Source organism: Mustelus asterias, chromosome 2 (genome assembly GCF_964213995.1).
Source record: "Mustelus asterias chromosome 2, sMusAst1.hap1.1, whole genome shotgun sequence".
Lineage (NCBI taxonomy): Eukaryota > Metazoa > Chordata > Chondrichthyes > Carcharhiniformes > Triakidae > Mustelus > Mustelus asterias.
The window spans coordinates 54781453-54804093 of record NC_135802.1 but is presented as its reverse complement, the minus strand read 5'-3'; the positions used below and the strand labels follow the sequence as shown (position 1 = coordinate 54804093).

At 38.8% G+C, this 22641-nt stretch overlaps 1 protein-coding gene across 5 annotated transcripts in view; it reads right to left on the bottom strand.

Moving 5' to 3' along the window:
• The window catches only part of akap9 (A kinase (PRKA) anchor protein 9), a 200873-nt gene that overhangs the window by 85414 nt on the left and 92818 nt on the right, over positions 1-22641 (bottom strand). For 4 of the 5 annotated variants that reach the window (XM_078235519.1, XM_078235549.1, XM_078235539.1 and 1 more), the window contains 2 exons: positions 17583-17809; positions 8217-8379 (listed from right to left, as the gene is read on the bottom strand). In XM_078235519.1, coding sequence (XP_078091645.1) covers positions 8217-8379; positions 17583-17809 — 390 coding nt within the window. The remainder of the gene's footprint in view (positions 1-8216; positions 8380-17582; positions 17810-22641) is intronic. The other variant, XM_078235528.1, reaches the window with a different exon arrangement.

Genomic DNA, 22641 nt, shown 5'->3' with positions numbered 1-22641 from the left:
TGTTGGAGCTGCACTCATTCAAGCAAGTGAAGCTTATTCCCTCATACTCCTGACTTGCTACTCTCTGCAGAATTTCCAGCCTCTGACTTACTCTGCTAGCCACAGTATTTATATGACTGGTCCAGTTCATTTCTGGTCAATGGTAACCCCATGGATGTTGATAGGGGAGTTATACAATAAATGACAGAGCCATCAAGAGTACAGAAACACAGAGGGACCTAGGTGTGCAAGTCTACAAATCCTTGAAGGTGGCAGCACAGGTGGAGAAGGTGGTGAAGAAGGCATATGGTATGCTTGCCTTTATAGGACGGGGTATAGAGTATAAAAGCTGGAGTCTGATGATGCAGCTGTATAGAACGCTGGTTAGGCCACATTTGGAGTACTGCGTCCAGTTCTGGTCGCTGCACTACCAGAAGGACGTGGAGGCTTTAGACAGAGTGCAGAGAAGGTTTACCAGGATGTTGCCTGGTATGGAGGGTCTTAGCTATGAGGAGAGATTGGGTAAACTGGGCTTGTTCTCCCTGGAAAGACGGAGAATGAGGGGAGACCTAATAGAGGTGTACAAAATTATGAAGGGTATAGATAGGGTGAACAGTGGGAAGCTTTTTCCCAGGTCGGAGGTGACGATCACGAGGGGTCACGGGCTCAAGGTGAGAGGGGCGAGGTATAATTCAGATATCAGAGGGACTTTTTTTGTTTTACACAGAGTGGTGGGGGGCCTGGAATGCACTGCCAAGTAGGGTGGTGGAGGCAGACACGCTGGCATCGTTTAAGACTTACCTGGATAGTCACATGAGCAGTCTGGGAATGGAGGGATACAAACGAATGGTCTAGTTGGACCAATGAGCGGCACAGGCTTGGAGGGCCGAAGGGCCTGTTTCCTGTGCTGTACTGTTCTTTGATGGTGGGGAATTCAGTAATGGTAATGCCATTGAACATCAAGAGGAGATAGTTGGATTCTCTTTTGTTGGAGATATTCATTTCCTGGCACTTATATGGCACAAATGCTACTTGCCACTTATCAGCCCAAGTCTGAATGTTGTACAGATCTTGCTGCATAAGGGCAAAAGGAGTTACAAACAGTGCTGAACATAATGCAATCATCAACAAACATGCAAAACATCCCTACTTCTGACTTTATGATTGAGAGAGGGACACTGCTGAAGCAGCTGGATCTCAGACATTAGCCTGAGGAACTCCTGCAGTGAAGTCTGGAACTGAGATGACTGATGACTGATCTCCAACAACCACAACCAACTTTATTTGTCCTATGTATGACTCCAACACGTGGAGAATCCCACTTCCCGATTTGCATGGACTCCAGTTTTGCTAGGGTCCTGGATGCCACACTCAGTCAAATGCTGTGCTGATGTCAAAGGCAGTCACTTTCACTTTAGAGGAATGTTTTACAATGAATCACATCAGACTACCTTAGGAAAGATGACCAGAGTTTGGACAGGTTTTAAGGAGCACCTTAAAAGGGGGAAAGAAAGATAAAGAGGCCGTGAGATTTAGCAAGGGAATTCTAGAACTTTGGGCCTCAGTAGTTGAAGGCATAGCCACCAACAGAGGACAGATTGAAATTGGGGATGCTCAGGAAGTCAGAATGCAAATATCTTGGGGTGTTGTAAGGCTGAAAGATATTACACAGATAGGATGGGGCGAGGCCATGGTAGTTTGCAAAGACAAGGATGAGAATTTTAAAATAGAGGCATTGTTCAACTGGGAATCAACATAGATCAGGATTTATTTTGAATTAGGATAAGGGAACAGAGCTTTGGGCAAGTTTTTGAAGGGTGGAGGATGGGGGCTCTGGCCAGAACTGCATTGGAAGAATCAAGCCGAGAAGTAACAAAGGCTTGGATAAGTTACAAGAGGCAATACCATACACAGCATCTAAAATATTCAGAATTACTGGATTATTGAAAAATTTCAGACAAATTTTGTCTCATTATAGAAATTACAGCATAGGAGTCTGTCATCTAAACCATTACTTCGGGGCAGCCTAGTGAACAGCACTGTTGCCTCACAGCACCAGGAATCTGGGTTCGATTCTGGCCTCGGGTCACTGTCTGTGTGGAGTTTGCACATTCTCCCCGTGACTGCGTGGGTTTCCTACGGGTGCTCCGGTTTCCTCCCACAGTCCAAAGATGTGCTGGTTAGGTGGATTGGCCATGTTAAATTGCCCCTTAGTGTCAGGGGGATTAGCTAGGGTAAATGCATGGGGTTATGTGGATAGTGCCTGGGTGGGTTGTGTTCAGTGCAGCCTTGATGAGCTGAATGGCTTCCTTCTGCACTGTAGGATTCTATGATTATACTCCAATGCCAAAATCACAATCTAGAAATATTGTGACAGGTTAATTTAATAACAGTTAAGACGCAGAGAACATTCAATAAGCCAGAGATACAAGTCAATCATGCAGGACTTACTGAAGATGTGGCCTAGACCCTAGTTTGTCTAGCCTCTCCTTTTAGCTCATACCCTCTAATCCAGGCAGCATCCTGATCCTAATAATGGTGTTGCATGCTATGACATCAGCCACAATGAACATTACCATGGTTTTGTTAGCTTTATACCTTGTCAGTTCTTTGTGACACATTCATATATTTTTTCAGAGTTATCGGCTGCACTCTGATCGCACTGCTTTCACATAAGATTGCTTGTTTCAAATGTCTTTTAATTATCTTAATTGCATGAAACTTAATTTTTAAACGTCAAATATTGCTTTGACGTACACAATGTTATTTCATCAATTCTATCATATTTGTTCTATCAAAGGGTAAAACAATTCTAATATCCTTTACTTTGATATTTATGTTGGTATTCATATCAGGACCATTTTAAACCGACCACTAAAATCCCCCCAATATTGAAAAATTACTCATCAAATCTAGATGTTAACTTTATTTACATGAAATTGATGAATGAGCAGCAAATATTTAAGACAGCAAAAGATAAAGACAGTGTGATTTCTCTTAAGCAGACTCTAGATAGAGCCCACTTGTTGTAAGCTCTATGTTGCCTGTCTCTCTACCTAGGAGGGAAAACCATCTAAACAAACATGTCATACTGTAATTGCACCCTTATATTCTTTAGCTGTAGCATGGTCACAAGCCGAAGATATAACTACAGTGTAAGTTAGACATAGTTTACATTACAAATGTGGGAATCAGAATTTAGATTGGAAATATAAAAATGAAAGCAGAATGCAGGTCTTAAAATGCAGAATAAATTACACTTTAACCTAATCAGCCCTACCCTACAATCCCACTTCACCTGAAAACACAAATGAAAAGTCAAAACCAAGTGGAACGTCATGACAGACTGACTAGTTGTAAGAAATTGTATTAGCAATTTCTTTTAGCTCTATGTTAAATTGAGCAAATATTACACTATACATTTCTTAAGCTGCAAACCTGCTCAGTATAGTTGGCCAACTGATTCTTTTATATCACAGTGAAAAATCTATACGAGAGAAAAAAGTACAGGGCTAGATCAGGGGAATGGGACTAATTGTATAATCTGAATGGGCCGAATCTTGGATCTTATTCTTACCTTTGGACAAAGACTGATATGCAACTAAAAGTCAATAATGAAAACTGCTTACAAACATAGCAGTTCTCAGTTCTCCTGCGGCTGCAGAATATCACTTAAGTACCACAAAACAAACTACTGAATTAAACACTAGCCCTGGTCTTTTAAGAGACCAAAATTTGGGTGAAGCTGTATACAGTTCCATATTTTTGCATAGATGAAACTATCTAAATCCATCAGTATTCTAATAGTCCCTAACCTATGTTGACAACTGGGAGCAACTCAACTCAATACTGCAGCAAAACAATTCTAAAATATACCCAAGTGATAAAAGAACATTTATTTATAAACAGCTTGAATGCTTGCAGGATCAATTTGGATTGTTATAAATCTTTGTTCTGCATTTTGATTCTAGTTTAACCTGTAACACCCAAATACTACTGTCCTGTCAAAATAGTTACACCCTTCTTTGGATTGCAAGGCTATGAAGAGCTACTAATTCCTACCGTATACAAGACTAAATAATTTTCATGCTGTAGTAACTCAACATCAAAGCCACCATGGTCACCTGTTATACCAGATGACAGTGCAAGAAAGAAACTTTTCAACACAAATGTATTCAGTTTCTCTACCTAATATATAATTTATATCTTCTATTCTGAAAAGAAACCTGCTTCACTACTACTATGGAAAACGTACTACTGAATTTCTATTTCGATGAGTTTTATCCCTCAAAAGGCTATACTGGAATTTTGAAAATTTTTCTAGGGTCAAGTTAGAAAGTCATGATATTAACAATGTTTCTATTTCTATAAGAAATTTTGTGAAATCTATAATCTTAACCAGGTGCAAAGTTTTAAATTTAGTGAAAAAATAAATGCTGTGTTTTATTATTAGAACAAAGAATAAATTGAGCAAATGATGCCCACAGTCAATGTTTTGTTTTGGGCTTTAGTTGAGTGTGGTCTGTACTCGGCCTATTATGGAGAAACATGTTGTTTGAATCCAGTTGGAGTGTCTGGCCTACATTGCATTGGCACTGAAATTCATACACTACCAGAAGAACGTGGAGGCTTTGGAGAGAGTGCAGAAAAGGTTTACCAGGATGTTGTATGGTCAGCAGAATGTCTTTTTGAACTGATTGGCATCTTTATCCAGCAGAATACAGCCCGTACTGCTTGGCTGTTTCAAAATCCAAACTAAAATGTCTGAAGATATGTCGCTTCAAATGCAAGACAAAAGGTTTCGGCAAAATGTTCCTCTTTTCAGCAATACTCAACTTCTGCATCACCAGGTAAACATTTTCTATGTTCTAATTATAAAACACGTTAAACTTTTCACCAAATTTAAATCATTGCATCTGATAGGATATAGATAGGCTGGAAAATTGGGCGAAGAAATGGCAGATGGAATTTAATCCAGATAAATGCGAAGTGATGCATTTTGGTAGATTTAATGCAGGGGGGAGCTATACAATACATGGCAGAACCATCAGGAGTATAGATACACAGAGGGATCTGGGTGTGCAAGTAAACAGATCCTTAAAGATGGCAGCACAGGTGGAAAAGGTGGTGAAGGCGGCATATGGCATGCTTGCCTTTATTGGACAGGGCATAGAGTATAAAAGATGGCATATGATGTTGCAGTTATATAGAACGTTGGTTAGGCCACATTTGGAATACTGCGTCCAGTTCTGGTCACCACACTACCAGAAGGACGTGGAGGCTTTGGAGAGAGTGCAGAAAAGGTTTACCAGGATGTTGCCTGGTATGGAGGGTACTAGCTATGAGGAGCGATTGAGTAAACTAAGGTTGTTCTCCCTGGAAAGACGGAGGTTGAGGGGAGACTTAATAGAAGTTTATAAAATTATGAAGGGTATAAATAGGGTGAACAGTTGGAAGTTTTCTCCCAGGTCAGAAATTACAACACAAGGAGTCACAAGTTCAAGGTAATACAAGTAATACAAGGTAATGCAAGGTTCAATACAGATATGCGGGGAACATATTTTACACAGAGGGTGGTGGGAGTCTGGAATGCACTACCAAGCAAGGTGATTGAGGCAGACACGCTAGGATCATTTAAGACTTATCTAGATAGCCACATGAACAGACTGGGAATAGAGGGATACAAACGGATGGTCTAGTTAGGAACACATGGTCGGTGCAGACTTGGAGGGCCGAAGGGCCTGTTTCTGTGCTGTATTGTTCTCTCTTTGATCATGATTACAAGAAACTTTGTTTATAGAAATGATACCACTGTTAAAATTTGACTTTCTAATTTACCATAGATTTTCAAATTCAGGGATATTACCCATGACTTTTAAGCATATTCATTATCCAACTGTCCACTCGTTCATATCGTCTTTTAAGGCATAAAACTTATCTGACTAAAAATTCATTGGTACATTTTACATAGTAACATGCTGTTAGATATGATTCTACAATTGGATAGCACTTGCTGAATAATTCTGAGTGCACCAACAGCTACACTAACAATCGATTTAAGATATTCAGTCAAAATTGTAATGTCGCTAGCCCATTTACCCTTTCTAGAAATAACATACATTCATTGGCAGGGATCTGTTTTCTGCAAACTAAAGGAATATGATCAAGTCTTGCAGCTTCTATTAATTTACCCAGAAGTATGGAGAGCCTATAGTTCTCCGTTGCTTTCTCCATAGCAATGACTCAGCCAGAGTCGAACTGCTAACCAATCAATACCCCTTTTCTCCGCTATTATAAATTGTGATTTGAAATTTGGCATCCTTGCGTTTATCCTGATGAGTGCAAGACAAAAGCTTTGGCAACATGTCTCTTTTCAACTATGAAGAAAGTGTTATCTCAAGTGTATGAATTTAATAATCTTTTTAATGATATTTATTTGGAAATTTTAGTTCATTTTTATGCAGCACAATACCAGAGAATATTCATTAGAAGATCTATTCACCAGCAAGTTCATAAACAGCATAGTTAAATAATATTCACTTATGTGATGTGAAAATCCAAAAGAATTATCACCTGGAAATTACATAACAAAATATTAACATGTAATATGTTCAGATTATATTCTTTCATCTTCTATTTACTGAAGGTATTCAGCTGTTTTAAAATCAATAAGTTTTAGTTAAAATAGCATACAAAAGAATGTGATTCACACTAGTTTATGGTTTGTTTAATAATACTCATGCACATGAATAGGCTCGAACTTGCTTGAAGTGAGAGTGAAGAATAAGTTTAATTTCAATGGGATTATTTTTAGCAGGGAAAACTGAGCTTGTGTTTAGTGGAGTTTATGCTTAGGAAATGGGTAAATTTGTGTTTTTCTTTGATTAGGGAAGGATCTTCTGCAAAGAAATAGCACAGTTTCCCCTCCCATGTAATAACATACACTACTTCCACTAATTAACCCAGAAGCAACTTTGTATCTTCCCTCCCCAGATCAGTAATGACCCACTTAGCCAGGTGCTTGACAGTCATTGGTGGTAGCCGAGAAACTATTTTAAGTAACCGTATAAGGCCAGTTTTCACCTCTTCATCCAAAATAATATAACTTATCACACGGTAATACAATATTACTGTATGTGGGTCAAAACGCTAGGGTCAGGGAGAAATTGCGGGGGGAAAAAGGTTACTAGAGCCAGAGTCTATCCTCCGAGCACAGTGTATAGTACAGGAGTGGCAAATAATTTATTGTTGGCAAACAGTTAAATTAGGGCAAGATGATGACAAACTTAGAATGAGAATAAGGGTTACAAATTACAAAGCATCCACATTTGCCTTCTTAACTGGATGTAAAAGATCCCATGATACCATTTAAAGAACGGAACTTCTCAGCGAGATGGCCAAAATTTAATGCTCAATCTTCATCCCTACAACAGATTATATGGTAATTTACCTCTCTGCTGTTTTGGATCTTGCTGTGTACAACAAGCATTTATATATCTCTACGTTACACCAGTGAGATTTCATTAAATTTTTAAGATATTTTAAGTTGTGAAAGGTGCAGAAATGCAAGTTCTTCCATTACCTTACATTAAATGCCTGTTGCAATATCAGTGCTTAATCTGACAAGAATATTGGTTGTGCTGACTTAGATCTTGATGAGTAATAGCTATAACAATACAAAAGCAAAATATTGCACATGTTCGAAATCGGAAATGAAAACTGGAAAAATGCACAAAATACACATCAGGTCATGCCTTATTTGTGGCGTCAGAAACAAAGTTACCATTTCTGGCTAATGACCTTTTTTCAGATATTATAGTTTCTGTATTTCATTTGTTTTCAATAGTATTAATAAATAGTTAGTTCATTTTACCCTTAGATTGTTCTGCATTTCCATGGTAATTAGCTGAGGGAGTAACTATCACATTTACTTTGTACTCTCAATAGATCAGTTTGAGGGAGCTGACTTGAGATCTTATAAACTACAGATGGAGTGAGAAAGGACAAAGATTGGTTCAGTACCTGTAACATAATTAGACAGAAAATCTCTAAGGATAAGACTATTTTCTTAAAATAACAATATGCACAACTGTTTTTGAAGACATTCCAAGTACACAATCTGAAATACACAACCTCACTAATTGCACATGCGTATCATATATACGCAAATAAATGTAACGTACACACAAACAAACGGTGGTTTGGATTTTAAAACTTCAAGTCGACAGTTAACATACCTTCTGCTTTATGAAGCTCCAACGCCAGCTTCTCCCTAGCCTTCAGCTCTTCATTAATTCTGTCAAGGAGTTCTGCTTGGAGTTTACGTAAATCAGCAATCTCTGTTTTCTTTCGGACTGACTCTCGCATGAGTTCTGTCTGAGTAATCCTGGCATGATCAAGCTACACACAAAACACATTACACAAATGACTCTTGATCAACTATTTATCAGATCTTAATGAACCATTTACATATATTGTAAATTTGCTAAGAAATCAATAGCGCAATTAACATGTTTGGGTTTTGTGTCTGCACATGAACATGTTTTAAATGGAGATGGTTGTTAGAGACTACAGTGTATTTCACTGAAGGAGCCAAAGCACACCTTTCCTATACCACCACCTTTTTAAACTGAATTGAAGCATTACCCTCCTCTGATTAAGTCACTTAGAAAAATTGCAATCAATAAAGTTATATTTCAGTTCATTGTATTAGAGGCTACCTAATCCTATAGATACTCAACAAATAATCAAATTCAACTGATGTATATAATGATTAATGGTAAAACATTGAAGTCACATAGCACATAAAGTGATGCTACTTCACAATGAAACATTAGGGATACATTCCTGAACATGAAGTGTGAAATTTTCTTAAAATCATGGAAGCATATTTACCTCAGAATTTCAAGTTTCCTGATCTGCTGCTGGAGCATGATTTCTTACTGCAGAAAGGCTAAATCCCTAATCTCATCCTACTTTCGAGAATAAATACTCAACTTTGAGCTTGCTTAATGTATAATTAATGGAAAATCCACATTTTACAACTTATGGATTTATGGTTTATTCCAATTCCAAAACATCAACATTTAGATTATGCTTTAAAAATTACAGATGTGAATTATAATTGAAAACTATCACACATTTTAAATGACTTTTTAAATGTTAGGACTCATAAGAACAAAAAAATTAGTAGACAGTATGGTTCCCTTGCACCTGCTCCACCATTCAATATGATTATGACAATCTACTGCCTAAACTCTACTTTCCCACCAATTCCCCATATCCCTTGTTTCAAGGAGATATCAAAAATCTCTCTCAGCCTTTAACATATTCAATGATGGAGCATTCACAACTCTCAGGGGTAGAGAATTTCAAAGATTCACAACACACAGCGAATGAAATTTTTCCTCACCTCAGTCCTAAATGATTAACCCCTCATCTCGAGGCTGTGTGGCCATGCTCAAGATCGTGCTTCCAGCAGTGGAAATAACCGCTGTGTCTAAACCTGTCAAAGCTTTCAGGGTCATATATGTTTCAATGATATCACCTCATTCTAAATATTCGAGAGCATATGTTCAATTTACTCAGCTCATCACAGGACAACCCTCTCATCCCAGGTACTTGGAAATCGAGAATAAAATTGCATAGTATTCTAGGTGTGGCCTCATCAAAGCCCTGTATAATTGTAGAACTTCCTTATTTTGCTTCTCTAATCCCTTGCAATAAAGGTAAACCTGCTACTTGCCTAATTGCTTGCTGTACCTGCATGCTAACTTTCGTGTTCCTTGCACGAGTACACTCAAGTCTCTCTGAATATCAACAAGTACAAGTTACATGCTGCAGTCAATGACTTCTCTCGATAAAATTTTGTTAAATTTACAAATTACAATTCATGCATATTATAACAAACATTCTGAATAACTAGGCAGAAATTCAATCACATTTGATAACATTCATAAACCACTTGAGACCTGCTCTCAAAACTCATAACAAAACCTTTAAAATAAAGTAACACATAAATTTGATGCCAATGAGAGAGCCAGTGATCTTAAATAGCATAGAGTCACTTCACTCAGGTAAATTAGAACCTTGTATAAATAGGACTTCACACCGCATTACACAAACCATCTTCCCTCATGGAATGAAAAATTCATAGATGTTTGTGAATCATTATTTAGTCTGAACAATGCATCATAAAAGAATCTGAAATCTCAGTACAACTATCCTCAAAGAATAAAATGAGAGTCAACAGTTTTTTTTTCCCAATCTCCAAGAAAAAGATGTCCATAATTCAAGACCTAGAGGTGCAAGTATTTACTTTCTCGTTTTACATGCCGTGCGAGATTAGTGTCACAGTACATTGTGAAGTATATGATATAACAATTAAACTCACAAGAAACATATGATACTTCAACAAAAAAGAAAATACAAGTTCTGAATAACTAAAAATTCTTTGTAGCAAGATAGCGCTTACAAAAAAAATCAGCATAGACATAATGTGCCAAATCACTTCCTTCTGTTCTGCATGACTCTATGCACCAAATAATACATGAAATGTCAGTCCAATTTTGAGATAGCTCATGATCACTATTTAATTATTCAATATTCTTGGGACTTGTACACCATAAAAATATGATTATGTTCAAACTATTTGCCATCTAGTTATCTTCAACACGTCATTCAACAACAGGAGTTTTCACATTTAAATTACTCTTATTTTATGTAACATTTATAGCAAGCAAAGTACAAAGATTATGAACATTGTTAATTTGCACTTTGTGAATGACCCAGTAACACCAAATGTAATTATAACACTCAAATGATCAATAAGGCTTTCCAGTATAATGCTTGAAAATAGCAAGTTAAGATTCCAAACAAATGTAAAGATAGAAATTTCAACTGAATTTCTCAGCTACTTTTGCACAATTTTTGATTGGCATCAAGTAATTTAAAAAACAGCATGGGATGGGAGAATTTAGAAACATTAAAACATTGTGGCACAGAAGGAGCCCATTCCACTTATGGGGCGGAATTTTCCCATCCTGCCCACCATGGGAATTGTAGCAGGCAGTGGTGGATCATGCAAAGGTCCGTTGACCTCGGGCGGGATTTTCTGGCCTTGGGGCGAGCACGGCTGGAAATTCCCATCCATGGCGTCTATACCAGCCAAAGGAGAACTCACCAACCTAATCCCACTTTCCGGGTCTTAGCCCATAGACTCTAATCCTATCGCACTTCAAGTGTGTGGCCATTTAAAAAAAAATGCCATGCACATCTCTGCCTCTCGGGATACAAACGATTGGTCTAGTTGGACCATGGAGCGGCACAGGCTTGGAGGGCCGAAGGGCCTGTTTCCTGTGCTGTACTGTTCTTTGTTCTATTACAGTGAGCTCCAGTTCCCCACTACATTTGGGCTGAAAAAAACTTAACTCCTCTCTATTCATTTTACTAATTGCTTTAAATCTATAGCCCCCAGCTATTGATCCCACATAGAAAAATAAATCTTTCCAGCACAGTTATCTAGATTCTTCAAAATTTTATAGCCCTCAATTAAATCTTCTCTCCTCCAAAGAATATGAACCCCACCGTACCCAATCTTCCCTCATAACTAAAATTTTCCATTCTTAAATCTCCTTTTACCCTCACAAATGCAATGACATCCTGTCTGTGATGCAGTGATCAGCGCTGTACACACTATTATAGCTGATGTCTAACTATTCTTCTATATAGTTCTAGTATAACTCAATTTGCAAGCTATTAATAAAAAGATCAGAAATCGCTTAATAATTCACTAGGTTTGTAGAACCAGTTTTACAAGATTTAATTAAACCTATATTTTTAATTAACTCAATTTAATTTAAATAGTAACAATAACATTTTTAACCCATTTATCTTATACTTTAAGACAGGAAACACAAAACAAAATAGTTTTAGTACTTACTGTATATGGAGGGGTAGGCAAGGAAATCTGTGAAACTACCCTTAGTAAGTGTCCATCTACATCATCAGTATAATGACTAATTGTAGTATGTACCACTATTGAATTAAATTCTGTTAAATGCATTGGAAAAGTAAATGGCCGTGGCAATGGGACACGCGATTCAACCTCATAAACTTCATCTTCTTTACCTTCTGGCCAAACATGGTTTAAAATATCAGAAGTATAATGCCGCTGACTCAACTCCATATCAAGAAACCTTTCATTCAACTGTTTTACACGGGCTTTAATTCCACAGCAAACATCTTTATTCTTTTACTACTGAGTTCAATCTTTGCCAACTTCATCACCAACTTGAGATATTAACCAACACCAACATACATATCTGCTGCCACGTTTTACAAGTAGCCTTTCAGCAAACAAGTCCATTTGATAGATGATCACAAGTTGGAAACAGTGAATAGATAGTAAACAATTGGCACAGAAGGTGGATGGATCACTTTTGTTTAACTTGTTATGACAGATGCCTTCTTTTTATCAACTCCAGTAAAGCTTAGTTCAGAGAATCAAGGTCCACACCATCAAATGCACAGATGATGATTCAAATGGGTAGTACCATATCAATAAAATAGTTCATTGCTCATTTAAAAAAAACGTCTGCAGCAAGCTAGTGTAACTGAAGAAATCCAGCCAACATTCGTTCAAGGATTATCCGTCTCAATGCAGATAAGTAGATCATTACAGTTCCTGCTGTTGCCTACCAGTGTCTTCATATAAATCATTAAATGTAACGCCGAGGACACACTTCAAAAATGGCTCTTCTTTGTAGCAACACAAGAGCTGTAGACTTCTTCCTGGACTTGATTATACACACTGACTGCTTCCTGGATTTAGATCTTACTCGCACGCAAAGCAGAGGGAGTGGCTTAACTTTAGTACTTCTAAGCAACCTGGCAGGTGTGACTGCAAACAAAGGTCAGTCAACACAGCCAGTAAAACAGGATTCGAAATCCACGTCAGTTCAGTTGCTAATTGCTGCTGTCAAGAAGTTTGTATTTCGTTTTCAAAAAACTTTCAAAGCTAAAAAAATTAAAATATGCATCCAACAGCTAAAATGAAGAGTCAGTTTTGACTCAATGCTACATTGCCATCGGAGTTAGAAAATTGTGGGTTTAAGATCTATTCCAGGATTTAAGCACATAATTTCAGCTGACAATTCCACAGGTGTGTTACACTGTCGAAGGTATTGCTTTTGGAAAGAATGTTAAAGTGAGGCCCTGCCTGTCTTCACACGATACTATCTAGCAGCTGGGCAGTTCTCCAGCATGTTGGCAACATTAATTCCTTAACAAACACCACTACAACCAGCCAGCCAGCCTCCCATCCATTGACTCTGTCTACACTTCCCGCTGCCTCGGCAACGCAGCCAGCATAATTAAGGACCCCACACACCCCAGACATTCTCTCTTCCACCTTCCTCTGTCAGGAAGAAGATACAAGAGTCTGAGGTCACATACCAACCAACTCAAGAACAGCTTCTTCCCTGCCGCTGTCAGACTTTTGAACGGACTTGCATTAAGTTGATCTTTTTCTACACCCTAGTTATGACTGTAACACTACATTCTGCACTCTCTCGTTTCCTTCTCTATGAACGGTATGCTTTGTCTGCATAGCTCGCAAGAAACAATACTTTTCACTGTATGTGAATACATGCGACAATAATAAATCAAACCAAACAATAGATTTTATGGTCATTTATCTCATTGCTACGTGTGAATCTTTGCATAAATTATCTCATGAAATTCTACCATGACAGTGACTACACTTCAGAAACGCTGTCATTAAACGCACCGGGACAGCCTGCAATTGCGAAAGGCACTATTTAACCACAATTTTATCCAATATTAATGCCCAGAAGAAAAATTTTAAAATCTTGAAGCCAAGAATCAGAAACACATCTCACCTAAAGATGTCAAAAAAAACTGATGCAAGTAGTTGGCTTGCAAATAGCATTCACTTCCTAAGAATGCTAAGTGACACAAAAAGCAATAATTGTAAACCAAATGATAATTGTACATAGAGTCATAGATTTGGTTTTGGTTGAAATAGCAACATTAAAGTGCAATCAGTATTAACTTACATTTTTATATGGTGCTTTTAACATCAGAAAAGATCCCAAGTTGCAATAGCTGTTTGTGTAATTCGCAAAGGAATATACCAACGCTCAGAGTGCAAGCTTAGAGTTTAAGCGGGGAGTTCAGTGAAGTAGGTGGTGTCTGTTTCTTTTTGCCTTTTCTATCATTCTCACCCTTTAGGATTGTTGTGACTACACCAGGAAAAGGAATTAGCTGTTTGCAGAGAATCTGATAAATTCTATTCTTTTCCTAGGTTTTAAAACACTGGACAACTCGGTAGTTGTTTAATAAAATACATAAAAAGCACCATAAATAAATAATGTAAATAACTATTTATTTAAAATACATCAACAGTGGTCGGATAGGTGATGTTTCAAGCCTGCAGCATATTGGAGCTTCTGGATAACATTGTGACCCCGGCATAAACATCTGCAGCAAGTGCTTTTGGCTCGAGGAATTTCAGCTCAGTCACTGAGCTGTAGGCTAAACTGTGGACACTGTGACCCATCAGGGTGGGACCGAGTTATCTGAATGCTTTGTTTCAGAAGGTGGTAACACCAGTTAGAATAGGGTTTTCTGGTTTGGAAAGTGGTCAGGGACAGGGTGGTGTGACTTTGGCTGAGGTATGTAAGGGAACCAAGAGCACAGGAGCTCAGGAGCTTCACCCTCTGCAATTGTCCAGCAAGTTTGAGGTTCTCTCAGCTGGTCTGGATGTAAGTACAGGCTGTAGGTGAATGAGGTGACTCGCCATGGCACAGGAAGTTGCCCAATGAGGGAAGCACATACGAATGTAGTGGTACAAAAACAGAAAATGCTGGAAAATCTCAGCAGATCTGACAGCATCTGTGGAGACAGAATGGCGGGGGGGGGGGAGGGAAGAGAGAGAGCGAGGGGGGGGGGGGAAGAGAGAGAGAGGAGGAGGATCATCCCACTGTCATGGTCCATGCAGGGGCCAACAACAAAGGTAGAACAAGGAAAGAGGTTCTGCATAGAGAGTTTGAGGAGCTAGGCACTAAATTAATCAACAGAACCTCCAGGGATATAATCTTTGTTATTACCTGAGCCATGTGCAAATTAACATAGGGTACATAAAAATAGAGAGCCAACATGGCTCAAAGTCAGGTGTGGAAAAAGTGAGTTTCAGTTCATAGGATACTGGCATCAGTAGTGGGGAAAGCAGGGGCTGTACCATTGGGATGTCCTACGTCTGAACGGTGCTGGGACCAGTGTTCTTGCAAATCGCATAACTAGGGGAAGTAGAGAGGGCTTTAAACTAAATAGGGCTGGGGGAGAGGAATGGTTCTCCAGATGTGATACATAGGCTTACAAAGCAAAAGGATCTGGCAGCATTGCGAGGCAGCTATTTAAGTAATGAGTGTGACAGGAAGGGACAGAGTGTAGAAATATTTAAAAAAGCAGCAAGCAGAGTCAATGGGGGAAACACAGAAAAAGGCAAAATTAATGGCTCTTTACTCAAATGCAAGTAGTATTTGGCACAGAATAATTTACAGAGGCGTGATTATAAGGAGATCAAAGCTGGAAACTAAATATTCAAAGGTATGTGACTTTGCATAAGGACAGGTAGAAAGGAAAGGGTGGTGGGATAGCTTTGCTAGTTTGAGATGGAATAAGTACAATAACAAGACATGATCTTGGATCAGGAGATGTAGAATCCATATATGTGGAGGTAAGAAGTAACATGGGGAAGACGACACTGGGGAAGACGACACTGGGGGAGATGTCTACAGGCCCCCTAACAGTAGCTATACTGCAGAGCAAAGAATAAATCAGGAAATAATGACTGCATGTAAAAAAAGCAGTACATTAATTACGGGTGACTTTAATCTTCATGTGGATTGAGAAAATTAAATAGGCAGCGGTAGCCATGAGGAAGAATCATAGTGCATTCAGGACAGTTTCCTAGAACATTATGTTGTGGATCTAAGCAGGGATCAGGTTTAAATAAGCATTCTCAGAGTTAAAGACACCCGAGTAAACAATGACCATAACATCGTAGAGTTTACCATTCATTTTGAGAGTGAGAAACTTGGGTTGGAAACACCTGTTCTAAACTTAAATAAGGATAATTACAAAGCAACGAGGGTAGAGTTGGTTGGAGTGGACTGGGAAAGAAGTTTAGCAGAAAAGACAGTTGATCAGCAATGGCAAATGTTTCCAAATATAGTTCATTCCTCACAACAAAGGAAGGAAGAAGGATCCTAGGAAGGGGATAAATCAACCATGTTAACCAAGGAAATTAAGGATAGTATTAAACCAAAAGAAAAAGCATATAACGTGATAAAGATTAGTGGATAAGTCAATAGGTTGCCTGGACCTGATGGGTTACATCCTATTAAAGGATGTAGCTAGAGATAGTAAACTTCCAAGAATCTTTAAATTCTGGAAAAGTCCCAGAGGATTGGAAAACTGCCAACATATCATCCTTATTTAAAAAGGGAGGGAAACAAAAAACAAGCTAACTGACCTACAGTTACCTAATATCTGTCATTCAGAAAATGTTAAGAGTTCATTATAAAAGATGTAATGGTCTTATTCCAAAATGCAATCAGAATAAGGATGTTCCATTGGCAGTTCGACAGATTTTTAATCAGTAAGGGAATCAAGGATTATAGCAATAAGGCGGGAAAGTGGAACTGAGCATTATCATGTCAAACCAGTCACATTTCACTGAATGGCACAGCAGATTTTTTTAATGGGCCAAATGGTCTACTTTTTCTCCTATGTCTAATGGTCTTATTCAGGAGTGCAATCAGAGTCATAGAGGACCATTTTGCAAGAGTATGCAGAAGATTCCCAGTCAGAACACCAAAGATGATCAACCTTAACCAGTTTTTGTTTGCTTGTTTTTGGCGTCAGAGAGACGACATGTGCCCTTTTGTTCATGCTCTGCCTCATTTCTTTCGACCCACGTCCAACCCTTGTTGTCCCCTGTGATGCCTTGTTGTCTTGTCTCCTGGGCCTTTTCCTTTTTAAAAAATATTACTACTACTCCTGGTAGTTTTTTCTTGTGCGGGATGGTGGATGGCGGGGGGGGGTTTGTTAGCCATTTGTTAGCCACTAACCCTGACTGGTAGACCTGGTTACAGAAGACTTAAATTTGGTTTGTTTCACAAAAAGACATTCACTATCCAGTGCATGTTCCGCTCTATGTACTTGAGGTCACACTTCCATTTATTGGGAGTTGAATAATAAGTGCTACTGTCCCATTTCTCCAGTGTTGATTGTTGAAGATAATCAGGCCAGAGAATATTTAGTTGCAAGATGGTTAAACGCTTAAGTGATCCTTTGGAGGAACCAATATACGTTGCAGTGGTGAGGGTGAAGGACAACTATGCCTTCCTACAATCCTGTGTCCTTGAAACATAACTTACAACTGTGAAGGACCCATGGTTGATCACTGCGAAAAAGCCTGCCCTCCCTGTGCAGCCTCTGAAGTTTGACTCTACTTTGAAGAGCTGCAAATAAAGAAAAATATACTTCAAATCATGCTCGCATAGAAAATATGTTACCTGATAGGTGGTTTCTGTGATAGCTTCTAGCAATTTTTCTAAAGCTGCTTGAAGACGGGTTCCCACATTTAGTACAAGCTCTTCAGCCTCAGGATCCAGTATTCCACCACTGAAGATGCTCTCTGTGAAACGGTGAGACAGCTCCAGTCCTTCATCAGTCCCGCCTGACCAGATACTAGTATCATCACCTCCTGTGTCACTACCATGATAGGAATTTGACTGCTCTTCTGAGGATTAAATAAGAGATCACGTGAATCTACATTTGTCCATTGAACAGAAGGCTACTTAACAATTTCTATGAAAACGTTCAGAACTTTAATTCAAAACACGTTTGTCCAGATTTTGCAGTCGTAATGACAGTGAAACTGTTAGCATTCATGGTCATTATTTCTTTGAAACTAACAAACTTCTGTAGTCTGTACATGAAAATCCAAAAGCTGCTGCCAGTGATTCTGAGTCACCAAAGTGTGCACGGTTGAAATTCCCCCGTTCAAATCAGATTACTCAAATGATAAGAACGCATCGTTTTACCCAATTAGTTTCTCTTTAAACTTTTGAAAAAGTTATAGCCTGTTGAATAAGGTGTAAACTGGGTTTTTAATTTTTATAATTACTGTTGAATAACCTCACTAGCTCTCAGAAAACAATCTTATTTTTGTGGAATGTCAAATTTCTCCATTATGGTTTTAAAAAAATCCACATTTTAAAATTTGTTTCATAAAAATTTACTTTCCAGTTTCTACTTTAATCCCATGCATGTGTCTCAATCATTTAATCCGCTCTCAGTAAAAATGAATTAAATTACAGAACAATTAGTGTATTTTGTTTTAGTTTGCTATCTATTAAAATACTTCAGCGTGACTGGTTGCATATCTTACTGAATGACATCAATGCGGCTGGACACTCCAACTTGATATTAAATTCAAGCTGACGTGAGGAAAGGAAAAATCCATGCCACAGATCACTAGGTCTTTTTAACATCTTAGCGATCAGAGGCAAGTGCAGTCACTTTGCCACTGACAGTATATTCTGCACCATATTAGTAAAAATATCAGTTTATGTGCAGCATGCTAGTTTTCCAAATTTTCTAAAATACATTTTTAATATTTATTTATGGATTACCAATTGTTTTACTTAAATACAAAAAGAACACGGGTTACAAACTTTCTTAAAAAAATACAAGGTCAGCCAAGATCGGTAATGAAAATAAAATCATGCATTTTGTATCAGAACCAGTCTAAGAGATAAACAGATATTCAAGTAATATTGGAATATAGAAGAGATACACTATAATACTGATATATATTATTGTTACAAGAATCATTTGGCACAGTAGGTCATTGGATTCATTGTGTCTGTGCCAGCTACTTGAAAGAACTATCCAATTAATCCTATTGCCCAGCTTTTCCCGTAGACTTGCAAGGCATTTGAAACCAATTTGTTAATAGACCAAATGTTTTACGCAATTGGAGGGGAAACATATGCAACAGTCTTGAGGAATAAAGACCATTATTCTGTATTGGTTTCATTGGAATCTATTTCAGAGGCACTTGATAAAGTTTCACACCAGAGATGACCAAAAACGAAAGTGTTATTATCTCAATTGGTTGAGAGATAGGACAGAATGTCAACAAAACAAACACACTCTGCTTAATGGGATCTGACCCAAAAATTTAATACTTTCCACCCGAGTTGCACATTTAAATTTGCAGATGACACTAAGTTAGGAAACATAGCAAGTTGTGTAGATGGGGGTAGGAAATTCCAAATGGAGTCAGATAACTGAGTGAGAAAGACATCACCAGATGGTATACCAGGGCTTACAGGATTAAATTACCATCACAAAGTTGGTGTGCATTTCTCTAAATTTGGAAAAATAGAGAAATGATCTAATTGAGATGCTTAAAATAAAGGGATTTGATAGAGTACAAGTGGCATAATCTTAAAATTGGAGCTGGATCATTCAGAAATGAAATTAGGAAGCAGTGGTTTGAGAAAATTGCTCCTCATAGAGGGTGTGTGGATGGGTTGAGTCATTCAAAATTTTTAAGATTGACTTTGATAGATTTTTGTTATTCAAGGGATTTGAAAAAAAGCCAGGTAAATAACATTAAAGGGTATATAAGCAATAATTAAACTGAATGAGAAAACAAACTTGAGAAGCTGAATGACCAACTACATTCATAGAATCCCCATAGTGCAGAAGGAGTCCATTTGGCCCATCGTGTCTGCACCGACCACAATCCCACCCAGGTCCTATTCCTGGAACCCAACATATTTACCCTGCTAACCCTTCTGATACTGAGGTCAATTTAGCATGGCCCATCAACCTAACCCGCACATCTTTGGATTGTGGGAAGAAACCCACATAGACATGGGGATAATGTGCAAACTCCACACGGACAGTGTCCCGAGCCCTGGCGCTGTGTGGCAGCGGTGCTAGCCACTGTGCTACCGTGCTGCCTTATATTGTTAATTATAATACTCTTAAACTTTACTTGGACAAAAGGATAAAACCATTTAGTACAAGTATTTACAAATAATTGCGAACAACAAGACTGAACTAGTTCCTGAATAAAATCAAGCTCAATCCTGTAGCAGAATCTAGTAATAAGTTATTATGCATCAAATGGATTACTTTGATGAATGGAAGAGCCTGAAGGCTGATTATTATAAGCTAATTATGAGAGCAAGGAGGAATGTGTCATCTGATACACTGATGGCTGTTGAAGAATGCTTTGCCAGCAATCCAGACTTTCAATATAACAACTTAGTGTCATTTGCCTTTTTAGTGTAATACAACGTCCCAAGGCACTTCACAGAGGAATTTTAAAGCTAAAATGTGACTCCTACGCTGAACACAGGGTTGATGGGTGAAGGTGATTCAGTGCAAGTTAGGATAAGGGCAGCAAATAAGGACATGAGTTTTGAATTAACTCATTAATGAGGGCAGAATGTCAGAGGCTAACTAGAAGTCTATTAGAATAGAGTTTGAGGTAACAAAGGCGTGGCTGAAAGTTTAAGCCAAGTCAGGCTGAGTCAGGTGACATTTATGGAGGTAGAATTTATGTGTCATCATCTTTACATCAGGGCACTGATTTAAACTAAGAACCAGGAAATTAAAGATTTCAACTGGCCTAAGAAATGGGGGTGATACTAAATGGTTTTTTTGCATCCGTATTTACTGAGGAAACAGGCATGGAGTCTACGGAAATAGGGCAAACAGGTAGGGAGGTCATGGAACCTTTACAGATTAAAGGGGAGGAGGTGCTCGCTGTCTTGAGGCAAATCAGACTGGATAAATCCCCAGGACCAGACAGGGTATTCCCACGGACCTTGAGGGAAGCTAGTGTTGAACTTGCAGGGGCCCTGGCAGACATATTTAAAATGTCAGTATTCACGGGGGAGGTGCCGGATGATTGGAGGGTGGCTCATGTTGTTCCGTTGTTTAAAAAAGGTTCCAAAAGAAATCCGGGAAATTATAGGCCAGTAAGTTTGACGTCGGTGGTGGGCAAGTTATTAGAAGGTGTGATAAGGGATAGGATCTACAAATATTTGGATAGACAGGGACTTATTAGGGAGAGTCAACATGGCTTTGTGCGTGGTAGGTCATGTTTGACCAATCTAATCTATTAGAGTTTTTCGAGGAGGTTACCAGGAAAGTGGATGAAGGGAAGGCGGTGGATGTTGTCTACCTGGATTTCAGCAAGGCCTTTGACAAGGTCCCTCATGGGAGGTTAGTTAGGAAGGTTCAGTCGCTAGGTATACATGGGGAGGTAGTAAATTGGATTAGACACTGGCTCAATGGAAGAAGCCAGAGTGTGGTTGTGGAGGATTGCTTCTCTGAGTGGAGGCCTGTGACTAGTGGTGTGCCACAGGGATCGGTGTTGGGTCCATTGTTGTTTGTCATCTATATCAATGATCTGGATGATAATGTGGTAAATTGGATCAGCAAGTTTGCTGATGATACAAAGATTGGAGGTGTAGTGGACAGTGAGGAAGGTTTTCAAAGCTTGCAGAGGGATTTGGACCAACTAGAAAAATGGGCTGAAAAATGGCAAATGGAATTTAACGCAGACAAGTGTGAGATATTGCACATTGGAAGGACAAACCAAAGTAGAACGTACAGGGTGAATGGTAGGACTCTGAAGAGTGCAGTTGAACAGAGGGATCTGGGAATACAGGTACAGAATTCCCTAAAAGTGACGTCACAGGTGGATAGGGTCGTAAAGAATGCCTTTGGTACATTGGCCTTTATAAATCGGAGTATCGAGTATAAAAGTTGGAGTTATGGTAAGGTTATATAAGGCATTGGTGAGGCCGAAATTGGAGTATTGTGTACAGTTTTGGTCACCTAGTTACAGGAAGGATGTAAATAAGGTTGAAAGAGTGCAGAGAAGGTTCACAAGGATGTTGCCGGGACTTGAGAAGCTGAGTTACAGAGAGAGATTGAATAGGTTGGGACTTTATTCCCTGGAGCGTAGAAGATTGAGGGCAGATTTGATAGAGGTGTATAAGATTTTGATGGGCATAGATAGAGTGAATGCAAGCACGCTTTTTCCGCTGAGGCGAGGGGAGAAAAAAAACCAGAGGGCATGGGTTAAGGGTGAAAGGAGAAAAGTTTAAAGGGAATATTAGGGGGGCTTCTTCACGCAGAGAGTGGTGGGAGTGTGGAATGAGCTGCCGGATAAAGTGGCAAATGCGGGGTCACTTTTAACATTTAAGAAAAACTTGGACGGGTTCATGCTTGAGAGGTGTGTGGAGGGATATGGTCCAAGTGCAGGTCAGTGGGACTAGGCAAAAAATGGTTCGGCACAGACAAGAAGGGCCAAAAGGCCTGTTTCTGAGCTGTAATTTTCTATGGTTCTAAGTAAAATAAAATAGAATCAATAGTAAGAGTATTAACACAGAGCACCTTTATCAGACTGCAGATTTCACGAGAAGCAGGGAAATTTGGCGGGAGTGAGAATTCAGTGAGTTGAGGATAAGAGCTGTTGATGGATGCACAAAAATAAGCTTAACAATATAAACAATAACACCAGTATGATCCACAACCACC